Source organism: Melozone crissalis, unplaced genomic scaffold, assembly GCF_028551555.1.
Source record: "Melozone crissalis strain CALT ecotype California unplaced genomic scaffold, PUWL_Pcris_2 ptg000009l_1, whole genome shotgun sequence".
NCBI lineage: Eukaryota > Metazoa > Chordata > Aves > Passeriformes > Passerellidae > Melozone > Melozone crissalis.
Genome location: NW_026535787.1, coordinates 15697881 through 15723227, shown reverse-complemented (window position 1 = coordinate 15723227; position 25347 = coordinate 15697881). Strand labels below are relative to the sequence as shown.

The following is a 25347-nucleotide window of genomic DNA, read 5'->3' as shown; positions in this document are numbered from 1 at the left end:
GCCTCGTATTTCCAGCTACAAGCCTCTGTGCAAGCAGCACCTGGGACATACCTGCCTCTGAACTGACATCTTAAATACAGTGGTGAATTTACAGCCACAAAATCATCCACTGCACTATGGATCAAGCTTCACCTGACTCTCTCTGCACCATCCAGCACAGATGCCACACCAGGGGGGTTGACAGCCCAACAGTACTTCCAGAAAGGGCTTGTCCAAAGCAGAAATACCCTTGTACTATGTGAGCATGTCTCAACAGGGCTCCTGTGCAACACACCTGTAAAACTGCCACGCTGCTCAAATCAACCTGCTGCTTTTTAGATTGAAAACCAGATGAATCCTACTCTCCCAAAACTGCTTGTGCTAGTGGGTACAGTAGCTGTAGGAATTTTTCTAATTCATTGCTGGTGATCCAACAGCATTATACAGCAGATTACAAAGGCAATCATTTATCCAAATCCTCACAGCAATGGGGAGTTGTGCTTTTTTTTTTTTGTATAAAAAGATGTTTTAATGGGATTTCTCTAAAGCAAAGCCTTTATTATTTTTTAAGTGGTTTAGCAATACTTTAAGCACTTGCTTTGAAGAATACAGACATCCACACAGGCTTTCAAGTACACAGTGACAACTTGGACTCCTGGAAACGATGTGTTGGTTCTGAGAGGAGGAGGTGTTGCTGAGCCAGTGCCTTCAGTTGACTTCCAAGACCTCAGTCTCCGGCAGGCCAAATCTGCTCTTGAATTTGTCAAAGAGTTTGATCAGGGAGTCCACGTACATGCTATGGTAGAAGTCCACATCCTGCTGGGATGGATTATCAATTTTGGGGATGGTGATGGGCTCTCCAACTGATAAAAAAGGGACAAATCCATATTAGCTTAAATGCTCCTACAACCCAAGTTATTGGTCCTCTATGGACACAGCTATGGGTTCAGCACACCCATTCTGGCACAGCACAGTTTATAGCAGAGGTTTGCCTGATTCCCCACAGTTTTACCAGGCTCTGAAGCACAACTGTCCCACAACAAGGACACACACCAAATCTGCAGCAATACCAGATCTGCTTTAGCTTCACAAATGCATCTACTGTTCAAGGTGGCCAGGAAGTCCCCCTTCTGTTTACAGCAGAGTGATAAATCCCTCCTCAATTAACATGAGCCAAGAGTCAGTTCTTCTTAGGTATTCCCCTAAACACACCACAAAAGCAAAGCTGACCTTTTCCCCCTCCTCCCTTTAAAGCCCTGCTGCTTTGGTTTAGAAGACTCAAATGTAAGCTTTAGGGCTGGCTTTAAACACTCAGCTATCAGACATGCATCCCACTGGAATACGGGGGGGCCAGGTTACTTCTGACTTTAGCTATGCAAGGCCAAAGAAAGTAGAGCTACAGTCTTTTCCCCACAAAAAGAGCTCTCTTGCAAAATTGCCTGGAAGCAGAACATTGACTGAAGGCTTGTAACCTCTGGAAACTCTTCTAAGCTCATTCTCAGTTTTGCTGGAAGGTTTTTATTCCAGAGAGAAAGCCATTTTATAGTCAAGGTTCCAAAACTAAACTACAGCAGATGTACAGCATAGATTCAAGTATTCTGCTACCTAGAGAGGCACACAGCATGTTTATACCAAGATCTTACCAACAGTAGTGATGGGCTTGGAGTAGGGTAACAACCCCCAGGTGTTGGAGGAGAAGAGGCCACGGCCATGAAAGATGCATGGAGCAAAGCCAATGTGCTTCTGGAACTTCTTCTGAACCCATCTTCCCCAGGAACCCTCTTCAAAGATCACCTGCTTGTACACTTCATTTTCCCCAAAGGAGTAGACAGGAACCAAGTCCGCTCTAGAAAGACAGAAAGAGTCAGGACCCCACTCCCAGGACTGCAGCTCACAGGACAGCCCCACACTTGCTGCTGTGTGTTCTGCCAGGCTGCACAGCTGCTGGTGCCACTGCCCAGAGCTGTCTTAGCAGCACAAGGTACTGACATAACAGATATACTTTGAAGGCACACCAGAGAATTGTGCTGACAATGGGCCTGTGGAACATTGTGCAGTCAGGCATGGGACATGCTTCCACATATACTCAACTCCTACTTCTAGTGGCCATCTCCTTTCAGGCACATGGGGATCAGGGGGACTGCACAGGTCATCACTCCATACTGGCACTGCCTCTCCTTGCCATGGAAGCCTCCAGCTGTCCCAGGGATCCCCTTAGCCCCGCACCTTGCTCAGGGGTAGAAGGCAAAGGACACTCATGTCTGATGCTCTGGGCAAACACCCACACAATCCCTCCAAGGTATCAGCTGCTTCAGGGAACAGAATCACAGAAGGGTTTGGGCTGGAAGGGACCTTTAAAGGCCATCTAGTCCTGTACCCCTGCATTGAACAGGGACATCTTCACCTAGACCAGGTTGTTGAAATAAAAGCACCTTTCCCCATGGCAGCAGTCCTGCTCCAGCCCTGAAGCTGCCCTTACCCATGCCGCAGAGCCAGCTTCACAAATCCCTTCCTGTTCTTCAGTGTCACAGAGTTCTTCCCTGGGGTGCAGTTCAGGGACTCTGCTGCCCCTCCGACCACGATGACGATGGCATTGCCACTGCCATTCTTGGACAGGATGTAGTCTATGCTGTCACGGTTCACAGGACAGATACCTGCAGTCAGGACACAGACACAAGGCAATGAGATTGGCTGGGGACTTCAGGATCTTCTCATAATTACAGCACAAAGTTTGTGCCTCAATTGCAAGTGGACTGTCCCACCTCCCTCTGGTCAGAGTAGGCAACTTATTCTCAACTAAACAAGCAGTTCACAGACACTAGACTTGGTCGTAAACTCCACAGACATCAGCTCTCAAAAATTTTCCTTTATCAAAAGGCTTCAGCAAGGATTTTCTGTATCTAGTGATATCAAAGGCATTGGTGTCAGACATCCTCCTTCCATGTAAACTTTACAGTAGGATTTGGTTTACCTTTAGAAAGGAAGAAAGCAGTTGTGTTATTTTGATGGATGGGAGTCTGATATTGACCAATTCCTCAGCAAAATTAGGTAGTGGAATAGATGTGGAATAGATTTAGCAATATAAAAAGAAGAAATGGACAAACCTTTAAGACAGATCTGAAATAATATGAAGCTCTTGCAATTTACAAGACAGCGTTTACATAAACCCATACTCTGAGTAAAGTGTCTGTGAAGATCTTTCCCCCTATTCCACACTGGAAATAGCAGGACTTCTCTTCACCTTTAGTAAGCAATCTCTGCCCTAAAGCTCCAGTCCCCACTCCAGGGAATGAAAACCCAAAGACAGCACCTAAAATTTCCTCTGTAATGCTTCAAAAATGTAAAGAAATTTGATTGTCTGCTCTTTAAACTCTTGCCTTTATTCTACAATTGGTGTCCAAGCTTGCTCCTGCCTCACTTTTTTGGCCAGAATAAGCCAAGGAAAAATGGGAAACCATCACTTACATTCCCATAAGACAACACATCTGATCTGAGTACTTGAGGTCACTGCCCTATTACACTTATTATATTAATTGCTTGAGCCAAGAACTAAATGATGAACAGGCCCTGGGGACTTAGGACAAGTCTTCCAGCCTTGATGTCTGTCTGGGCATCATCACCTATCCCAGCTCCAGGTAAGAACAGAGCAGACCACACTGGAGACAGATCAGCTGGAATTAAGGATGAGGAATTAGTTTCTTTCAGCACAACTACATCTCTGACCATTTTTCCTCTGAAAGGCTGAGGCTAATGCTCCAGCTTTGTCCCATTCTCCACACAAAGGTTCACGCTGGCTACACAGGCCTGGTAACAGATTTAGGTTCAGCTCTTTCACACTTGTTAGCAGGAAGAGATTACTGCTGCTCACAGCACCAAATGGTTCCTTCAGAAAGTGCCATGAGACGTGGAGACAAGTGGCAATAGATAAAACTCTGCTCTTCAGCACATTCACACAGTGTATACGGTTTTCTGGTCGTGCCCTCATGCCTTACAGGGTCTCTGCTGTACCTTAGCCTCTAGCAGGCTGTAAAATTAAGAATTCATACTAGTTGTAAACCAACTGTGTGTATTGGTACAGTGTTATGATTTGTTATAATTTCACCTGGAAATGGTTTATCCACAGAAAAAAGGACTGAGGGAATTATCAGCACTTTCCAAGTGATGTAAATAAAGCCTTTGTATCAGCACCCTTAAGTTCCAGTATAGGAAAGTAAAAACAAATTATGGCTTTCAGAAGGTCAACTTCATGTCAACTTCAAGTCACCTGTAGACTTGCTTAGATCCTAGGAAACAAAGAAGCACAATTTTCCTCTGGTTTAAGCACAATGCTCAGGGATAGCCAAGCCAGCAATGATGTTGCTAATGCCTACTCCCACGTTCCTTCCAAAAAGGAGAAAGCAGCTCTGACTGGCCACAAGACTTGTCTGCAAGTCATACTGAACAGATTAAAAGATATTTTAAAAAAATATAAAAAGGCTGCATGGAAACTTCAGCAACACAACTAAATTTACAGACATGACAGACTGGAAAGCAGATCCCAACTTCTCATGTACTGCTGGCCTGGGAATTCCCAAATTATGGGCTTCACACAGCAACTAACATCAGTACAGGAAGAAAAAAACCAGCTTGAGATACATCCTTTCTAGATAGGGACAAACACCTCCTCTGCACCAGATACAGTTAGTTTTTATCTCCCTCAATTAAGACAGTAATCTCAGAAATAGTCAATTCTAAAAAGTCAAAGTCAGGTACAGCTACTCCTACCATCTTCCCAGCCACGGTACTTATTAAGATATCTATTTTAAAGTCGTTTATTGATGAATCAGTTCCAGAAACAGCAAACAGGTTACTGGATTGTTCAATTCGCAGTTTTAAGTGTTTTTCCCTCACCTCTATCTAACTGACAGGCGCCCTCACTCTGAAAAGGAAGCTCAGGCCATGTAAGAACACTTTATTGGTATTTTAAACACTGTTTCCTCTACCCAGTCATAACTTACAAGCCCTCCAGCAGTAAAATCCTGGATTCCATTAAAACAGACCTATTAATGTAATTTGGCACACTTACATCACTGCATAATTCACGGGATCCATCTACAGGAACACATCCAGGGAAGGGGGTCTGTGAACAGCTGGTATCCTGCAGTATTTCAGACTCTTTACCCCTGGCAGGCACCCAGCAGTGCAAGTGGGTGGAGACAGCATCCACCACCACCACAAAACACAAATGTGTGACAAATGATGTGGTGTGAGCCCAGGAGCTGAGCTGGCCATGGTTACTCAGTATTTTCAGTCAGTGCAACTTCTTCCTGTACCTTCACACATTAACTGGGACATAACTTGGTTCCATGTCTCCATCTTCCATGACCACAGTTGTCAGATATCTTTACTATGGTTTTGGACAAGAGTATCCTAGAGTTAAGGATGAACACAAGGGAACAGCAGTCCCTACAGCCCAAATCAGGCATATTCACAGAATCACAGAATGGTTTAGGTTGGAAGGGACCTTAAAGATCATCCAGTTCCAACCCTATGCCAGGGACAGGGACACCTTCCACTAGACAGGATTTCTCACATTTATTCACAGCTTCCTCTCAACAACCATATGAAAACAACGTTTGGGTGATGCTACCAGCAGGAAGTGGTTACATGAGCTTCCTACACAGCTTTTCACTTGACAGAGGTGAAGACAGCTCAGAGGCAAGAGCAAAAGCAGAAATGGCACAGTGTGAGTGTGCTTACCACCAGACATTAGGTAGTCCCTCAGTATGGGCATCCTGAAGTTCCCAGCCAGGGTAGCAAGGTATGGTCGGATCCCAGGGAATTTCTGGCCCACACCCGTGGCCTCTGTGCTGAAGTTGCAAAAGGCACCCAAGCCCATGATGCCATGTGGATGGTACCCAAAAATGTAATTCCTGGTGGTCAGCAGATTGTGGGTTTTAACCAGCTAGGAAAGAAAAAAGAGCTCAGTTGAAGATGGATATTTTCAGATAGTAAATAAAAGTGGGAGAAGCAAAAAAAAAAAAAAAAAAAAAAATTAATATTCCCCAGGTTTTGTCTCTCTTCCTATCAGGAAGAACAGCCTAAGAGCTCAGGTACAGGCTCTCCTAGATTTCAGAGGCTCTGGTAGGAGCAGCCATTCAGACTTCAGTTTTTCCAAGTAGAGGGAGCAAGGTAAACAGACTAATCTCAGACACAAGAAGCTGGCCAGCCAGGTAGGAACAGGGCATGGATTGCTGCAGCCTGGGCCTTTTGCTTCTCTGCTCCTTCCTAAAGTATTCTGACACACCTCTTGCCCAAACCAATCAAGTTCTCCAGTCCTGTAGCCACAGCTGCCTCCTTCCAGGCCCTCTCTCAGCACATTAGTGGCTCACATCCCAGCATGAGGCAGAAGGAACATAAACATCACTGTCTCACAGCAGAAGCAAGTTCAGCTAATGCCTGAAAAAAGAGCCAACCAGTTAATGGGCCTGTTGGCCACCTTCCAAGTGGGAAAATGTGCAGAAGGGTGGTAACCACTGGAAATTATCCCTCCCTTTCAGAGGTTCTGCCCTAGCCTACATGCCAAAGGCTCAACAAGACACCTCAAACTATCTCTGATTCCTGCAGGGCCCGCACTAGGAGTTGTGATCACATTGTTTGAAGGTGTACAATATTCCTAACCATTTGCTCCTCTGTTTGCAGAACATGGACTCTTCACAGCTGTCTTAGCTAGCACAGAACAACCTATTTTCCTTGGTACCACTACTGCCAGAGGGGGCTTTTGTGATGCTATAGGTAGCAGTAGCATCCCATATATCAGAGCATCTTCCCCAGGCAGCACACAGGACAAAACACAGCAGGGGCGCTGCATCATCCTACAAAAATAGAGATCTAATTTAATTTTTTCCATCTGTTAGAATGGTTGATGTTGAAGGAGACCTTAAGGATCATCCAGTTCCAAACCTCTGTCATAGGCAGAGACATCTTTCTCTAGACCAGGTTGCTCCAAGCCCTATCCATCCATCCTGGCCTTGAACACTTCCATGGATGGGGCAGCCACAGCTTCTGTGGGCAGCCTGTACCAGGGCCTCACTACCCTAAGAGTCTATAACCTCCTCCTAATATCTAATCTAAGCAGCTCCTCTTTTCAGGCTGCAACAGTGCCACTTTTTGCCAACTGCAACACCCCAGTGTGACAGTGGTCACAGGGGTTCTTGGATGAGGGGAGAGACAAGAATGCTGACTATGTTCAAAAGGCTTGATTTATTATTTTATGATATATATATATATTACATTATAACTATACTAAAAAGAACAGAAAGAATGGTTTCCTCAGAAGGCTAGCTGAGAATAAAATAGAATGAATAACAAAAGTCTGTGGCTCAGACAGAGAGTCCAAGCTATCTGGTCTGTGGTTGGCCATTAATTGTAAACATTCAAGATGGCCCAATCACAGACACACCTGATGCATTCCACAGCAGCAGATAACCATTGTTTACATTTTGTTTCTGAGGCCTCAGCTTCTCAGAAAGGAAAAAATCCTAAAAAGGATTTTTAGTGAAAAGATGTCTGCGACACCCCAGCAGCTCTCAGACCTACAAGCTGAGGCTTTGGCACCCCTCCCTCAAACTATATTTGCAAAGGCCACTCTGCATCAGTTTCCATAGGAAAAAAAACTCCACAGATTTCCAAGATGTCACACCAGCATGTGCCACTGCCTTGGACAAGGAGTGTTTATGCAAGTTCTTTCTGTTGGATCATGCTACAGGGAGCTGAAGTACCATTGCAACACCCTAAAGCAGCGTGCCCAGAAACTTGATTCCCTTCTCCCTGTTCTCAGCCTTGTCCTCAGATGAAGCTACAGCTCCTGTGCTATATAAAACAGTGGCTGTGATACAAGCATGATGCAGCAGCAGGTTCTGCAAGGTGACTGGCCCTCCTCATAATTTCCTCTGGCTCTGAGGTCATGTAGAACTCCAGGAAGAAGGCACAGAGGCTTGTGGTGGCAACAGCTCTGCAGAGCCCATTGCCTATTCTTTCCCCATTTGTAGATGACTTTGCTTTCACTTCCCAGGATAGAAGGGCTGTCCCCTTGATCAGTTACAAGAAACAGGGATCACAGACTAAAGACCAAAAACCCATCTCCAGGAAAAAAGTCATGATATGGTAAGCAACCCCTCCATCTATCAATTCTTGCTCAGTTGTAGAGAGACTTCTGTAAGAGGCTATCCAGGGCATGGTGGATCCACATCCCTGGAGGGAGTTAAAAGCTTTGTGGATGTGGTACCTGGGCACATGGGTTTGTGGTGGCCTTGGCACTTCTAGCAGAATGGTTGGACTTGATGATCTTGGGGGACTTTTCCAACCCAGACAATATTCTGACTTTTTGACTACAGGCCTGGTAGATACAGACACATGGCTTGGCTGCACAAGCAGCAGAAACCCCTTCCTTAAAGCTCCTGTCAGAGCAAGGTAGTGATTTCCAAGCCTCCTCTCTCACCTGTACCAAGCACAGCTCCTGTAATAGGACAGACAGCTGAAAGGAGGTTGGTCCTCATCCTTCTGGAGCACGAGGCATCTGCATGCTGAGCTTGGCAGAGCCACACATGGAAGACACACTGTTCTCCTGCTCCAGCCCCTCCACACATGCAAGGACAGCCAGATCCCAGTGGAGCCATTGCTTGGACACCTCAGAGGAGCCCCAGCCTTATCACCGTGGCTGTTTTCCAGGCGCTCCCCTTATGGAGCCATAGGGTTGGCAACAGCCATGACAATCCATCACCCACAGCACTGCAGGAGCTGGGCAAGGGGTGTGCAGGGATCCAACCAAACAAAGGCAAGGGAGAGTGCTGAGATTTCACCTCATATTCACACATGTGTGGCTTCTCCCCTGTTTGTTCCATGCAGGCTGCCACTGCCCTCTACACCTGTCCCACAGCACAGAGGCTCACAGAGGTAAACATGGAGGGTGCAGGTGAGGTTCAGCCTGTTCTCCTAGGGAGAAGTGACAAGAGGACACAGCCTCAAGCAGCACCAAGGGAGGTTCAGATGATGTATTAGAAAAAATTACCCAAAAGGCACTGGAATAGTTGGACTCAATCTTCAAGGTCTTTTCCAACCTTGGTGATTCTATGTGTTGTTCCACCCAAGTCAAGCCAGGGAACCAAAGACCAACAGACATCAGACAGGGTTGGGCACTTCTCTGCAAGCAGAGCTCTTGAATCTGCTAATGCACAAACTCAGCCCAGGGAGGGTATGACCTGCCAATACCTTCATCTCTCCCTAAATTTAATCTAGAAGCAGGAGTTTTTGAAGTAGTGTAAAAATCATGTATTCTAGACTCAAGGAAGAGTGAAGATAGCAAAGTGCACAAGATGGGGCTTTGGAACTAGAATGCATTTAAATGTCCCTTCCAGCCCAAACCATCCTAGGATTCCATGCCTCTCTTCAGGAGGCTGATCACTCACTGCTGGTTCTTTGAACCCCTCACCTTGAGATAACACAAGCAAACAGTGTTATCAGGCTGCCCCAAGGAATTGCTGTGGCTGTCACTGAACATCACCACTGTTCTGAACCTCCAGCTGGTTTTTCCTTTAGTCTCCAAGGTCTTGTCCATTTCCACACAGCTCTGTGGAGCCTCGGTGCTCCCAGGATGAGGCAGAGTCAGCACATCCCTGCTGCATCTCAGCTGGACAACCAGTACTGGGAGTGAAGATGAACCTTCACTGCACTAACACACCTGTTCCCAGCTGCTGTTAGAGACCAAACCTGTTTCTCTGGGAGCAAAGTCCATCCACCTTTCTAATAATGACAGATTTCTTTACACAGAACTAAGCCAGCCTACAGGAGCAGTAAGCCAGTGCAACAGCGTAAAGAAAATGAGCGCTAATATTTAAATGCCAGATACAGCTAAAGAACCATATTGCCAGCTTTATTTTTAGCAACAGTGGCACATTCAGTAGTGGAGAAAGAGGACTGCAGAACCACTGCTGCTCAGCACCAGGAGCCAAAGAGCAGGAAAAAAATCAGTTGTCTGGGTGGGAGCTGAGCAGCACTGACTGGAAGCTTTCAGAGAGCAGAAAACCAGAGCTCATCCTGCAGGATCCAAGCAGCAGGTCCCATGAGCATGGAAGCTTGCAAAACAACCCAAAACCTGCACTTAGCCACATCACACCCTGCAACACAATGGAAGAAATGCTCTTCCCTTCCCAGCAGTGCAAGCCAGGACCTGAAGACCCCTCACCAGGCTCCTAGTATTATTTATATATGTCACAAATTCACAGAATGGCTTGGGTTGGAAGGGACATTAAAGCTCAGCTTGTTCTAACTCCCTGTCATGGTCCTTCCACTGCACTAGGTTAGGACAGAGCAATCAAACCATTCTATTTCCATTCTGTAAATCATGTACAATGATTAAGGAGGAGCTTTGCCAGGAAGCAAGCCAAGACACAGAATACAAGATGAATTGAAGAAAAAAAAAAAAAGCCACTTTTGGCAGCAATTCCTGCTCTGGCCAGATGCCAACTCTTCCACAGCAGTGAGCAGGTCTCCTTGCACACACCTGAAGTGCTCACAGTCTGACAAAGATGAGCCAAAGATCTGAAGCCCTGACTGCCTGGGGTCCTGCTGCATGTGGAGATGTTCACATGCCCAGGTGACAGCTTCTTTACCTAAACAAAACCTTTAGGTCATGGCACTGCCAGCACGACATCCTCAGATCAGCATGTGCTTAGGAGGCTGCTGGGATCAAGCATGGGATTGAGATGGTGTGTGCAGGTGAGTGTGTGCATGAGATGGGGATGGTGTATCTAGGTGATGTCTGGTCAGTCCAGCCCCATGCACACACCTGCAAGGGCTTGGGCTTCACCTGCACTTCAGGTCCAGGACTCAGTTCACTGGAACATTCCTCAGCCACTTCATGTGCTCCTTAGCTTGAAGCACTATTTGCAAGGCCAGCCATTAACCAGCAGACAAACTGAAGTTTCTAGTGCCCTAAAGTAACTTATTATTGTCAGAGCAGCTGCATGAAGTTCCAGGGAATGTGGCCAACTCAGCTCATGCTGAGTAACAGCGACAGATTCAGGCTGCTTTCCAAATCCACCTGGTATTACAAAACATGACCTCATATCTCCAGGTAGGGGTACAATAGTCCTGGTGTTTCAGGCTGGGAGGCACTGCTGACTCTAGTGAGACCAGCCTAATCAGCACAAACACTGGAGCAGAGCTTGGTGCTCATGCAGCTGCTCTAATACAGCAAGCCAAATAGGAAGGAATTCTTGTCTGTGAGGGTGGTGAGGCCCTGGCACAGGCTGCCTAAAGAAGCTGTAGTTGTCCCATCCCTGGAAATGTTCAAGGCCAGGCTATACAGCTTGGTTGAAGCAACCTGGTCTAATGGAAGATGTCCCTGACCATGGCAGAGGGCAGGAATGAAACAAGCTTCAAGGTCCCTTCCAACTGCACTGTGATTCTATGAATTAAAACTGAGCTGATAGCTGGTACCTGTGCAGGTATGGGTGCAGCTACCACAGCTCTACATGCAGACTTTGCTGCAGACAAGTTCAGCATTACAAGTGCCACCAGTGTGACTGTCACTGGTGTGATCTGTCCTGGCAGTGCTCAGCAGACACATGGAACAGGACTGTGACAGTGTCTGCAGGGAAGAGATGAGAATGTTGACTCCATGTTTCAGAAGGCTGATTTATTATTTTATGGTACATATTATATTGAAATTATACTAAAAAAATAGAAGAAAGGATTTAATCAGAAGGCTAGCTAAGAATAGAAAAGGAATGAATAACAAAGGCTTGTGACTGACCAAGACAGTCTCGACAGCTGGACTGTGATTGGCCATTAATTAAAAACAACACATGAGACCAATCACAGATGCACCTGTTGCATTCCACGGCAGCAGATAATCATTGTTTACATTTTGTTCCTGAGGCCTCTCAGCCTCTCAGGAGAAAAAATCCTAAGGAAAGAATACTTCATAAAATGTGTCTGTGACACAGGATGAGATGCAGCAGAGGACTGTCCTGACAAACCATAAGCCTGGGACACAAACCACGTCCTCCTGAGCCATTACACAGATCAGAATCCAGTAAAAATTATTTTTGCAGAGAGAACATTTAAACAAGTGATCCTCTGTAGACCTGTCTCCCTCTTGGGAAAGAACAGGTAACTAGTTTAACCCAGGAGTTCCCATGCTCTCAGCAAGCCCAAGGCATCCTGGTTCTTGGTACATTCTTAATATCCAGAGACATTATTCATTGTTCATGCATCCGTCCCATAACTGCAGAAAAACACTTCTAGCACCTCTCTAGCCTAAGATCCCTGCAGCAGCTTTTCCCAGCCCTGCAGCCAGCTGGCTGCTCCCCCAAAACACGTGCAGGAGTCATCTCCCAGCTGTCAGCACTCCTGTCCTGCCCTTTGCATGTGAAATACCAGTCTGCTCCATAAACCTTGCACAATTCCTCCCCCTCAGCAGCAAAGGAATTACACCCATAAGGGGTTCTCACGAACGGATATGTGAGCTAGCAAGTATTTAAATAAAAACTGCTGCAAAGTTTAGTTTATCTACCCCATCTCATCTCTAAACCTACCTAAACAACCCAGCTCTCTGACAAACTTTTAATATCCACAGTGAATCCAACCTGCAGGGCTTCTGCAGAGCATATTTCCATGAAGACAAGGATAAATGTGCATCAAGGGAATGATGAAACAGCAGAACCAGCACTGCAGGTGACCCTTTGGAACCAAGTCCCCAGCATAACAGAGCCCATTTCAGCAATATCCAAGGCAGCAGTGTTTAGGGCAGCACTAAGGACTTGGTTCTAGAACACAGCACATCTGAGACCCTTCCTGAACAGCAGAGCCTGCTCAGCTCTCTGTCAGCCACGAGACCCAGGCTGACTTCCAGCCTGTGCAGGCATAGTGAATTTCTCTGTGTACACTTAGACTTGCCAAGAATTACCTGTTAACAACAGCAAGTTTGATGGTGAACTTGGCAGTGCTGGGTCAATGGTCAGGCTTGCTCTTAAAGGTCTTTTCCAACCTAAATGGTTCTGTGCTTCTCAGAGTACAACAAAAGGCTTGTTCACCAGCAGCACGTTCAGGCACCCCGAGAGTTCAAGTGACTTTGCAAGGGAAGAATCCAGTCTAAGCTGCTTTGGCCTCCTGCTGGAACTGGATTCCCTGTTCCTTCCTGAGGCTAGACTATCTTGGGGATAGGTAGCTCAAAAGCTCTACCAAGGTCCCTCCCTCATAGTCAAGCTGAGTAAAACTTGCCAACAACCTTACATAATAGTCCTTTCAGCTGCGTGCCCTTCCAAAGAGGATCTGGTTCCCTCCTAGCCGAATTTGACCCCTGCTCCCTTCCAAGTCATCCAGCTAATTCTGCTGTCCCAGAGCAGCCTGGCAGCCCTGTCCTCTTTCTGCAGCATGTCTGAACCAGTAGGAAAAATACAAGTATGTGGTGAGCAAGTTTCAAGCTGGAGAACTGAAGCTATTCCCACTGCTGGAAAATCCACTTCTCCAAAGCAAAAAGATTTGAGGACAAATTTCAGTGCTCCCAGTGAAGTGCTGACTTTTGGTGCACAGAGGTCCCAGATATTCTGGTCCAATACATCCCAGAGCAGAAGTGTTACTAGAAAACAGGCAGAAACTGAGCTAGATTTTATGATTTATGAGAGGGGAACAGTGTTAGGGGCAGGCACTACACAGGACCGCTGCAGCACAGAAGAGAATCACAGGGTGATTTGCATTGGAAGGAACCTTAAAGATCATCCAATTCCAATTCCCTCCCACGGGAAGGGACACTTTCCACTAGACCAGGCTGCTCCAAGCCCCGTCCAGCCTGGCTTTGAACACTTTGAGGGATGAGGCACTACCACTTGCTGGGACAACCTGTGCCAGTGTCTCCAGAAGCTGGAGAGATGAACAAGGATTGCACACTGCCTCCAGCAATCTGGTAAAACCACAGCAGCTTCTGGCAATCACATTGCCACCATTGGTAATGCATTTCAGATTTTCTAACCATAGCTGCCACAAGCAGCAGTGTGGCAATAGTAACTGAGCCATGTCCTGCTTACAGTTCAGTGTCATAGACAGACTAGTGCCAGGACAAGACACTAAAGCAGTTAAACCCCAGGGTATAGAGTTAAACTTCTACTTACTCTTATTGGAAAATAATCCCTGAAGTACCTCCATATAGCCCAGTTTCTCACCCACTGGGATCTTCTTCCCCCTGTTGAAAAAAGGAATCATGTCTTTAAAGCTCTTTCCACATGGCTGTCCATCAGAAAGCCTAAAGGACTCCAGGGTTTGCTGTCTCACTAGAGGAATCAACACTCTCATTCCTCCCAGTGGGAGACCTGCACCATTCACTGAAATCAATGCACATTCTGGAATACAAGGCACTTCAAACAAATTAAGGCTTGACTGCAAATTCAGGATAAACAACTCTACAATTTAAACTAGAAACACTCCAATGCAACCTTTAGGAAAGGCCAAAATCTCAGATGGTTTCTGTCATCTTGAAGCAATGGACAACTGTGCTCATCTGGCTACAAAAGTAGTTGCCAAAGCTTGTTACCACTGCTGGTTCCCAGAGCTGGCTTCTACAGGTTTGGGATTTTTTTTTCTGAAGTAATCTGCTTAATCTGTAGCAACACTGACTCCACAGAGGAGCCACACCTTGATAATGACATCACAATCTGAACCTTGCAAGAGCTGGGCAGGACAGAAAGGTCTTGAATCTTTAGATCTTTTGGAAGTAAAGAAAGGTCTTGAATCTTTAGATCTTTTGGAAGTAAAGAAAGAACCTATGCTTTATAAATATGTTAGTAAAAGCCAGCAATGACATAATAGCAGTGAATGCTAATTTTGTATTGCCCTCAGCACCAATGAAACCTGCAGTCACTGTTCATGCTGAGGGCTGACATTTAAATGCTACACTGAATAATGCCTTTGGTCAGTGATTCAGCCAAGTCCCACTAAAAGAGAAGTCATCCATTACAAGGAAGTGCTTCTTTGTCCAAACATGGAGACAGGGACACTTGAACAACAAGTATCTCTTCTGCAATATTTACCTTTCTTTGGTGTATTCCAGTCAAATACCAGCCAGGCTAAATAGAGAGCAGCAATCGCCCAGCAATCTGTACACAGTATGTACATGAGGATTAAAGTGCAAGCAATACCTGGAGAGGTGCAAGAAAGAAGAAAACAAGGTTGCAGCAGGTTCTGGTCTCCACTTACACCCCCTGCCTTTTGACTCTTCTATGCTGAAATCTTCATCTCAGTCTGATGTCATTAATCCTCAAATAAATTGGATTTGATCAAAAGCCCCTTATGTAGGGCTGAGGCAGCTTCCTCTAGAGCTCTGGAAAACCTCAACTTCCCCTTAATGGTGCCTCCAGGCATCTCCTGTATCTCCAGGTGGGGCAGCTGCTTCATCAGACTGGATGAGCATGAGGATTTCTCCATGGCCACACCAATGGGATTTTCCCCCACAGCTACACACATCTCCCACAGGTTACACCAGCTCTGTATCAGCCATCCCACCAGGGTGCCAAGGATCCCACCCAAAAATGACACATTTCAGCACAAACTGAACTGGGAAGGTAGAGTGAGACAGATGCTGAGAGCAGCCATTCTCCAGTTTAATCATTAACAATCCAACAGAGCAGAGCAGCCTGAGGTTTCACATAATCCAAGCACCCAGGGATAAACAGGCTTCACTCTTTTACTGGTCTAACACAAACAACTCCTGCTCGTCTCTGGTACCTCCTGGAAGCAGACCAAGCCAAGAGGAAGGCATTCCTGTTGCATCCACTTGCATCAGCTACCAAATGCATCTAAGAAATCTCTGTGGATATTCCCATGAGCCAGCCAACAAAGACATTTCCAATTGTTTCAGCCTCATTTGCATGATAGATACTGACACAAGCTAAACATCAGACAGTCTTTCCATAGCTCTTATGATTTTCTAGAGCCAGGAAAAGGCATTTATGGTTGAAAATATCAATGTAACTGATTTACAGTAACCATGTACCCCAGCAACTACACTACATATCTAGTAATTAACACTTATGAAACAAGTTAACATTTTGCATTAAAATTCTTGCAGAATTACAGCCAAAACCCCTTTGCTTTAGGCCAAAATGTGTTACCCATGATAAGGAAAGTGAGAACCCATTGCAGCACAGAGATGATTTGGAGCTGTTTCTCTACTTTGGATTTCAATAGCCAGAACAAATCCTGCAGAGCAGAAAGAATGTTCGATCCCGTGCCTAAAGAAAGAAAAATAAAAGAAATAAAGTTATGTTTGCACACTGAGCAAAGGAAACAATATTTTTCCTTTGAAACAGAATCATAGAAGGAAGGGTCATCAAGTCCAGCTTATTTTAGTAAGAGGTTTCAGATAAATGTGCAGTTTGCTTTTACAGCAAGCTTTGCTAAAAGCTAATATTTTCCATGGAGTTTGGGCATCCTGGAAGAGGAAGGATTGCCATGTGCCAACATCCAGCTTTTTTCAGAATACTGGAGGGGATTAATGAGTAATCATCAGTACCCATCCGAGCAAGCCTCTGTTAACCTGACCATAAAAGGGGAGAGGATGTTAACCCATGTTCCTAACACCCACTATCACCTCACACTGGCAGCTCCTCACAGTGGTGTTTGGTAAAAGGGAACCCCATGAGCTCACAGTAAGATAAAGATCAGCTGCTCACACCCGGCTGTGCTGTGAGCTGTTCTCCCTTCACAAGGCCTGTTGCACAACTCCCAGGGCTGTCCAAGGAAAGCTCTGTGCTCCAGCCTTCCTAGCACAGCCCAAATGCCGGCTGAACACCTCAACATACAGCCCTGAGGATCCACAGCTCCATGAGTAAGGAACACTATCAGCATTCCCAAAGCAGTAAATAAGAAGGAAGGAGCTGAAAGCCACCCTTGTAGAAGCTTAAGATATTCAAGCGAGGAAAAAACCCAGAAGTGGGTAAAACACTGAAAACGCTTTCTATATGAAGAACCACCCACTGCAGCTTTTGACAGCATACACAGCCCCCAAAGAGAAGCATTTGCAAGTGGGTTTTCCTTCACTTTTCTTCATTACCTTATTTACAAGCACCATAATAAACTGACCAAAATACAAATCCCTTTATGTGTAATTACATCTTTTCTTTTGTCTTGTTATTAGAACAATGAAAGAAGCTATTACACTGAGCAGGTTCAGTTCTTGCTGACAAGATATTACCTGCTAGTGGTAATAGCATAGCAAGTGTTCACACTCAGTCAAAGTGATTGAAAATAGCTTCTCTAGGTATAAACAGGCACTATGATTTTTGGTAGTTTCTACAAAGATACTCTCACTGGTGCATCCTTTAAATATGTAAAGCAACTGTTTCTTAGGAATGAGGGTCAATTTAAATTAGGTAAGGAAGAAGTTTTTTACTGTGAGGGTGGTGAAACACTGGCACAGATTACCCAGAGATGCCTCATCCCTGGCAACATTCGGGGGGCAGCCACACCAAAGGCTGCAGTCTAAATTTAGAGCCAGCCACCCAGTTCAGACCTTGGTTCTGCTCAGTCTATGTTACATGAATAATCCCAGTAGTGCATTGGGCATTAATTACTTTAAGCAGACCAAGTTTTGGGCTGGGATAGATCATACAACTACAACTGCAAGTGAACTGAAACCTACAGCACTAATCCAGGTTGAAACAAGCTGTAGGCAGTTCTTTACAAGGTAATACAGTGCAGTATTAAGAATGAATCCAGCAAGTAGTTCTCCTGTTTCAGAGGTGAGACAGGAGAATATGTTGAGTTAAACTGTCCCTGTGCATTGGTTTTGCCACACTACAGTATCTAAGCAGTGAGATTCAGAAACCCCATGCTGTAAAATCTAGCAGCAAATCCCCAAATTTGGGGTGAGGGATAAACTTCACCCCATTTTTTACCAAGCCAGTTGCCTGCTCAAGGCTAAAATAAATCTTTGGGTTCAGAATGATTTGTATTCAAAGAGACCTTTATAGCTCACCTCAATCTAATGCCCTGCCATGGGCAGGGATACATTCCACTAGACCAGGTTGCTCAACTCTTGCTGAGGGGCCACAGCTCCAGGTATGTGCTATCCCAAAAACCTTACAAAACTGCATGTGGACAGACTTGATATAGACAGAGGATTACCAGACACAAGTTTAAAGAAAGCGTTTAGCAACAGTAGCGTCACTGGACATATGTCTATGTCCTCCAAAAGAAGCCAAAAGTCTTCATTTGTGACAAAATAAAAGCCCAGCTCCACGTAATTTTTTTCTTCCAGCATGCACATTTACACTACCAAACCTCTATGGCTTCATAAACCAAACACTCCAGCCTTGGATCAGCTAAATCCCTATCCTCTTACCAAAGAGAACAGCTGTTTATCTCTCTAGATGAGAATTTGTACTTCAGCATTTTCTAGATGTTCGAACAAATTGTAGCCATTGTAAATAGACGAGTATTGAGTAGCACAAGTCAACCTGTCAGCTTGCTCTTCAAACCACATAAAACTCACATTCAGCTCCTGCAGACAGAGGGAAAGCAGTGGCTTGCCAGACAGCTCTAAGCACCTGCCCCTGGACAAGTGTCCTGGGTCAGTTATTTGCTGAAAGCAAAGGCATCCTTCAGAGAGAACAATATTCTCCACACCAGGTGTCCTAGATTGCAGGGCAATGTGTGTATTCCATTTGCCATCTGTTAGAGGTGGGGCAGTTTCTTCTGTTAATTGGGCAGTTTTTCTTTATCTCTTCCACAAACCAATCCTCCCTCCTGGGAGACATCTTCTGTTAATGGGACATTGAGCCTCACTGCATGGCTGATAAAAGTTGTGACATACTCTGCCCAGAGAGAGGACCCAAGCATTCTCAATTAGCTATAATCTGAGATTTTGGGATACCAGAACAGCCTTTCCACTGGATTCCCAGAAGAACAGCTGCCTCTTCCACGGGATCTTCAGAGGAAGACTACACCCCTTCTACAGGATCCCTGCTCCAACACTGACACCCCAGGAGCACTGCAGCCACAGTTCCAACTGGACTGCTACCAACATCCTGACCAACAGGGTGTCAAGTTGTATTCTGACTCTGTCAGTTTTGGTTTGTATTACTGCATTGTTTTTTAAAATTTTTTTATTTTCTTCTCTAATAAAGAACTGTTATTCCGACTCCCACATCTTTGCCTGAGAGCCCTCCCTTAATTTCAAATTTATAATTTAGAGGGAGGGGGTTTACATCTCCCGTTTCAGGAGCAGCTCCTGTCTTTTCAAACAAAGACACCAGGAAAGTTAGTAGCTACCATGGTCTGACGTTATCATTTAATTCCCAGTTAAGAACTTAAAGATGCCCAGTAGCAAAGGAAAGGACCATGGGAATGGTCAGTCAACCTGGCAAAGTCATCAGGTCTACCTTTGCACCAAACCTGCAGACTCCAGATTAACCCATTTCATCAACCAAGCATTTACAGACTTTAGTGCCAAGACAATCCTTTCCAGACAGTCCTGAACTTCTCATTCATCATGTCTGACTGACACACTGTATTCAACCCCCAGGCAAGCCTCATCTCCTTCCAGCTTCAGTAGCCAAGAGGCATTTTTGGAAAGACCCTCCATGCTCTGGAGAAACCAGGCCAGTATTGGAGACACAGAGCAGTAGAGCTTTGACAAATCAACAGAAATGGGGGGGAAGGGGGGAGCTGGCACTCAGCCACAGAAGAATAACCCAACTCTAACACTTGAGTTCAGTCCATTAGAGAAAATACTTCCTCCTCATGGCTCACCTGTGGGCCCACACCAAGCACCTTTCACATATTAAAAACCCAAGGCATTTTCTGTAACTTTCAGGGAACAGATTATCCTTATAACCTACTTTAAAAGGGCCCAGTAGACATAACTATAATTTGTATATTCCTATCAGTCTTTTCCCAAGGAAATATCCTGGATCCTGAAGAAACCCAAACCTCCATCTTCTGCCACTGAAGACAGTAGCTGATCCTGTGCTGGCCACACTGCACAGCCCCTGGAGCATTTTCCAGGGTACCTGTTCCAGAACTGGGAAGCCTACCGGGGAGCCTTAACTAGACCATCTTTAAGATCCTTTCTAACCCAAGCCCTGTTGGGATCAGCCTTGGCAAACCATATCTACACAAGGCATACTTTACCAACTTTACTTTACTGGTCTCAGATGAGCAGGTCTCCAGCTCCCACTGCAGCCCATGCCCTGGAGTCCTGATGGGATATTCCCTGCACTAAGCCAGGCACAGCTCCCAAGAACATTCCCTGTCACAATGGACAGAGTACAACTTCTCAAGGACATTCCCTGTCACAATGGACAGAGTACAACTTCTCCCTTGCTGCTCATCTGCAGCCTTCCAAGGAAACTCAGGGGCATTAGCCAGCCATCCTGCAACTGGTGATGGGCTCCCCATACTTTTATCATGTAGCTCCATTTAACATCAAATGCAGGAGTTGCTACCAAGGAGATCCTGGAATCAGCAAATGGTTCGACCAAGCATTTGATTCCTGCATTACGGACTCAGCATCTGGTGCTGTTCTAGCACAGTTTATTTCAGGTAAATTACACAAACAACATTTATCTGGGCAGGGAAGTAGAATCAAAGATCCCAAGAGTGGAAGTAAACAGGAATTCACATGTGGGCACCCAACTGACATGACTTAATTAAATGTCAGCGAAGGAAATTAACTGAGAAGAAGTACAAGTGTTACATATAGTTAAAAATACACTGAAACTTTGTTAAACCCAAGCTCCATTTGCCACGTTTTCCAGACAATTAGCATTTTAATTCTTGGCCAATAATTAAACTGCTTCACATGGCTTATTTAGAAGAAAACCATATTGGATCCATCAAAGCATAAACTGCAAATGGACATTTTGAGCCATGTATTTTGCAGAGAAGCTGAAATTGGAACAAAGACAAGAAAAACAGACCAGTACTAGAAAATTCAGGAGGACTCAGCCACCCATGCAAGAGCAGGAGTACCTGTAAAACCCCTTGAGCAACACAAGTTCTTTTGGGTTTACTTGGGTGCCTCAAGCACAAGCATATTCAATATAAAGTAAACAATTTGTTAAGAAAATAATGAGTAAACAGCACAGAGTATAGTTATCCTGGCCTGTACACAGCTTTAGAACAGTTTGCTCCTGTCCCAGGAAGCTACTCAATTACATTATCTGCAGTATGTTTATGTGTGTTTATGTATGTGTGTGTTTATGACTGGAAATCAACAATATTTTGAACAGGGACATGCAAATAAAAATTTCTATCATCTCTTTTAGAAAGGAGCTGGGATTCTCCAGACCCAGGAAACAAATCTGTCATGATTACTCATGTTAGTTCTGGATTTACTCTCAACACTAAATTCAGCCCTCAGCCTCCACACTTACAGCACTTTTACACACAGTATGTGTGTTAAAGTGATGCAGCCACAAGACCCCACTGTCCCAGAGCAGCCGAGAAGTTTAGATTTAAGTTAGCAACACTGGACAGGTCTGGACAAGAGAAAAGGACCCATCCTACTACAGCTCATCAGTGTGTCCAGAGCACACGGGGGCTCTGAAAGAGGGGTTTCACACTAGCAAGCCCAGACCTTCACCTCCCAAACAACTTTGTCAAGAGACAACACCTCATTGCAGCCAGCCTGATCCTGTTCTCCCAAAACAGCAGCTCCCAGGCTGCCCATGCCAGAGCACAACTCAGGTCTGGTAACCTCACGTGCAGTGTAAGACTAACTCCAAGATACAGCTGAGCAAAATCATCTTCATCCCAAACTTCTTGGTGATGAAGTAACATTAGAAAAGACATTTCAGCACAGGACAGCCTTTCAAGGTTCCAGCCACACCAGCATCTTTCCTCAGGGGAGAGGGATGAGACAGACCTCCTTGCTGCCCTGCCCAACACAAGGAGGAGACCTCCTGGGCCTCCTATGGCCACAGTGGGGCAGGTCAGGATGAGGAGACCACAACCCCTCCTACCCAACCAGGTGTCTCAGAGCATCATCCAACCCCTAGGCATTGGTACAAAGTCTGCTCTGATTTTTGCAGTACTGGGTTGATATCAAAAAACATTCCTCTGCATACATACAGGGATGAATATAGAGGCAGATGCCTGCACCTCTTTTTTTTTTTTTTGGCTTGTTTTTAAATAGGATCAGACTTAATTCAGCCTAATTTACCAGCACCAGAGCAAAATCAGATGCCAGGAAAACAGTAAGACTAAAGGACAGTATGAGCCATTCAGATGCTCACCCCAAAGTCAGCCCTTTGCACGAGCATGATACTTGAAAGAAAAGATTCAGGGACGTAGGAAAAAAAAAATCTAGTGGGCTTGTTCTGCACATCTTCTGTAGCGAGACAAGCTGTCCAACATGATCAAGCAGTACAAAAGTTCTCATGAATGAACCTGCACATCACTTCTGCCAGTTTTGATCGGCAGGGTCCCACACCACTATCTCCATATCCAGTCCAAGCCAGAGCTCCTCTGGGAGGCACCCGGATTCGGCTTTGAAGCCAGTCCTGTGCCTTCCTGCCCAAGCTACAGCACTGGCAAGGGGCTGGTAGATGTTGCAGTCACCAAGGCAACATCCCTTCTCTTCCAGGCAGAAATAAGTTAAATTAAGCTAAAAAGCACAAATATCACTGCAAGATCCCCACGAGGTGCTCAGAGAGGAAAACTGACCTGAGGAGAGTTAAGACAGCTTTCCATCACTAATCAGGATTATCTAGAGATGAGGCCAATCACTGTCCCTAAACCAGAGTCCATTTTGAATTATGCATGTGTCCTAGATCCACATTAACATGCCAGTGCCAACAAGGTGGCTGCTGAGGTCTCGCGTCAACCCTACATATTTTATAGGTTTCCTGAATTATTTATTCTCTGCACCTAGTCCGCAGTTAACTCTCAATAGAACAGTTCAGAGGATGCTAATTCAAATAACCTCCCTCCACTGAAAAGATAACTTGTCCTCGGTTAGTCATGCAAACAAGCGAACTTATTTTAAGAAACAGATCTGAACACAGGAAACACATGAAGGTCTTCTCCCTAGTCAGCTCACAACCGAGCCTTCAGATCAATCTAACATCCTGGCTGAGATAAGCACCAGCAGCTCTACACCCAGGACCAGAGAGGCCATTGCAAAATCAAGACTTCAGAGGTTAATTCACCAGGTTCACGTCCCTTCAGCTCTGCTAACGATTTGTTTAGCCAATAAAACATTTCACAGGTCTCTTCATCCCAGGAGGTATTAGCAGTTTGCTTTTTGAGGGCAAAAAGCCTTTCTTTCACAACACAGAGCAATCACTCGAGTACTCTCCACAAATCACAAGTTAAATCGCTGTCCAGCTGCATTTTCGCACCAAGCTCCCCCGTTTGCAAACCCTGACCTTTCTCCAGACAAGCACCCTTGCAGAAGGCATACAAAACCCTATCTAGCAAAACATTTAGACTTGCTGAATTAATTCCTAGAAGATCCTCTGAGATGCCTTTACAAGCAGGGAAGATAGCTTATGTTTTGGGATTTCCTATACTCTCTCCACAGCCTTTAACCAACATGTCCCAGCGCGCAGGGAAGTGTTGGGTGCCTGCAGCGGCTCTGTCCACGATGGGTGCCAGTGGTGACACCCGTCCCGCTTCTCTCAACAGGTCACTCACCAGCACAGTTAAAGCAAACCTGGCAGAACTGGCTACCACCAAACTCCTGCTCAGCACTGAACCTTCACCTCCTCAGTAGAAGACAGCAAAAATAGCAACACGTTGCCATTTTCCCCTTGATGTAGGTGTGGGGAACACAGTATTATGAAACACTTGGGCTCGCTGAGGAGGCCTTTCCCAAGCTAAATGCAATTCTACTAATAGAGAGTCGAGAATGAACTTTATCCGATAAAGCGACTACACTTCTCTTCCTACCCCGACAAAAGGAAGGGGTGGGTGAGGGGAAGACTCGTTTACACGCAAGTGCCCCACGCCCACATTTTGCAAAGGTGCAAACTGACTGTAATTTGCACCTCGGCAAAACGTACGAGACCCAACTAGAGCCGTTCCCAGCAGCCCCAGAAGCGCACCCCGAGCCGCTGAAACACAGAACCTGCGCAGAGACCTGTAATCCTCAACCAAGGAAAGCTACAGCTCCCTCCCCGCCATTGCACATCGCTCTTCCCGCTCCTTACTCCTCGTGAACAACGTTCCTACGGCCAAAAAAAAAAAAAAAAAAAAAAGGAGGAATATCAAAAGCGGAGTGTTTCGGTGCTGCTCCCACCCCAGCCCCTGAAGCACCGGAAAGCTGCTCCGCACCGCAGCATCCCCTCCGGGCAGGAGGCTCATGTCCAGCCCTTCCCCCTGTGCCCCGGTACCTCGGAGCACGCCGGAGTAGGCGGCGATGATGGTCTTCATGGCGGGGGACGCGCTCAGGGCTCGGGCAGGGCCATGGGACGGAGGAGCCCCCCACGCTCCGCAGCCCCGGCGCAGCCAGCGAGCAGGGGAGGCTCCGGCCGCGTATCCATATATAGCCCGGGAGGAGGAGGAGGAGACGCGGGGAGGGTGCAGGGGCGGGCCCGGCGCAGCTCCCGGGTCTCTCAGCACAGCCGCGGGGTGAGGGGAAGCTCCTGGTCCCGCCGGTGCAGATTTCTGCATGGGATACATGGGATCGGGATGAGGGAGCGGGGAGACCAAGCAGACCAAGGCTCCTATACGGCCTATTTCATGCCCTGTTTTACAGAATCGCAGAACGATTTGGATTAGCACGGATGTTAAGACTCATCCATTTCCAACACCCTGCCGTGGGCAGGGACGCCTTCCACTAGAGCAGGTTGCTCTGAGCCGCATTCAACCTGGTCTTGAGCACTGCCAGGGATGAGGCAGCTACTGCTACAGTGGGAAACCTGTGCCAGGGCCTCACCACCACCACAGACAAGAATTTATTCCCAATATCCCATCTAACCCTGCCCTCTGACAGTGGGAATCCATTCTCCCTTATCCTGTCCCTCCATGACCTTGTCCCAAGTCTCTCTCCAGCTCTCTTGGAACCCCTTTCAGCACTGGCAGGGGCTCTAAGGTCCCCAGCAGCTCCACATCCTCCTGATGTTGGAGGCAGCTCTGCAGGTGGGGTCTCACCTGAGTGGGGCAGAGGGGCAGAATCACCTGCTGCCCATGCTGTGAGATCAGCCCAGGCCCAGGACATGGGAGTTTTCTTGCCCCATATGCTTTTCTCACTCCATATGCTGCAACGGTATCCCAGCCTAGATGGATGCATTAATATTTAAATAAATAAACTAATAATAATAAAATCCTTTAGTGCTTCATGGATTATTACAACTGTAAGGAGTAAAGATGCAACCACCACAGACAGCC

At 46.0% G+C, this 25347-nt stretch overlaps 1 protein-coding gene across 1 annotated transcript; it reads right to left on the bottom strand.

Annotated features, from left to right (window-relative positions):
• On the bottom strand, positions 1–24487 carry DGAT2 (diacylglycerol O-acyltransferase 2). Its single transcript, XM_054270198.1, has 8 exons — positions 24351–24487; positions 16125–16244; positions 15045–15152; positions 14130–14200; positions 5719–5923; positions 2459–2633; positions 1623–1825; positions 1–842 (listed from the first exon to the last, which is right to left on the bottom strand). The coding sequence occupies exons 1-8, from the start codon at positions 24388–24390 to the stop codon at positions 688–690; spliced, it is 1077 nt and encodes a 358-aa protein (XP_054126173.1). The 5' UTR covers positions 24391–24487; the 3' UTR covers positions 1–687.
• Between the last annotated feature and the right edge of the window lie 860 nt (positions 24488–25347).

Bases quoted from the DNA above. Each gene is read 5' to 3' on its own strand.
- DGAT2 (XM_054270198.1), bottom strand. From the start codon at position 24,390: ATGAAGACCATCATCGCCGCCTACTCCGGCGTGCTCCGAG. The intron at 5,924-14,129 runs GTAAGTAGAAGT...TTTCTTTCCTAG, and splicing joins GGGATTATTTTCCAATAAGA to CTGGTTAAAACCCACAATCT. The intron at 1,826-2,458 runs GTAAGGGCAGCT...CTGTCTTTCTAG, and splicing joins AAGCTGGCTCTGCGGCATGG to AGCGGACTTGGTTCCTGTCT.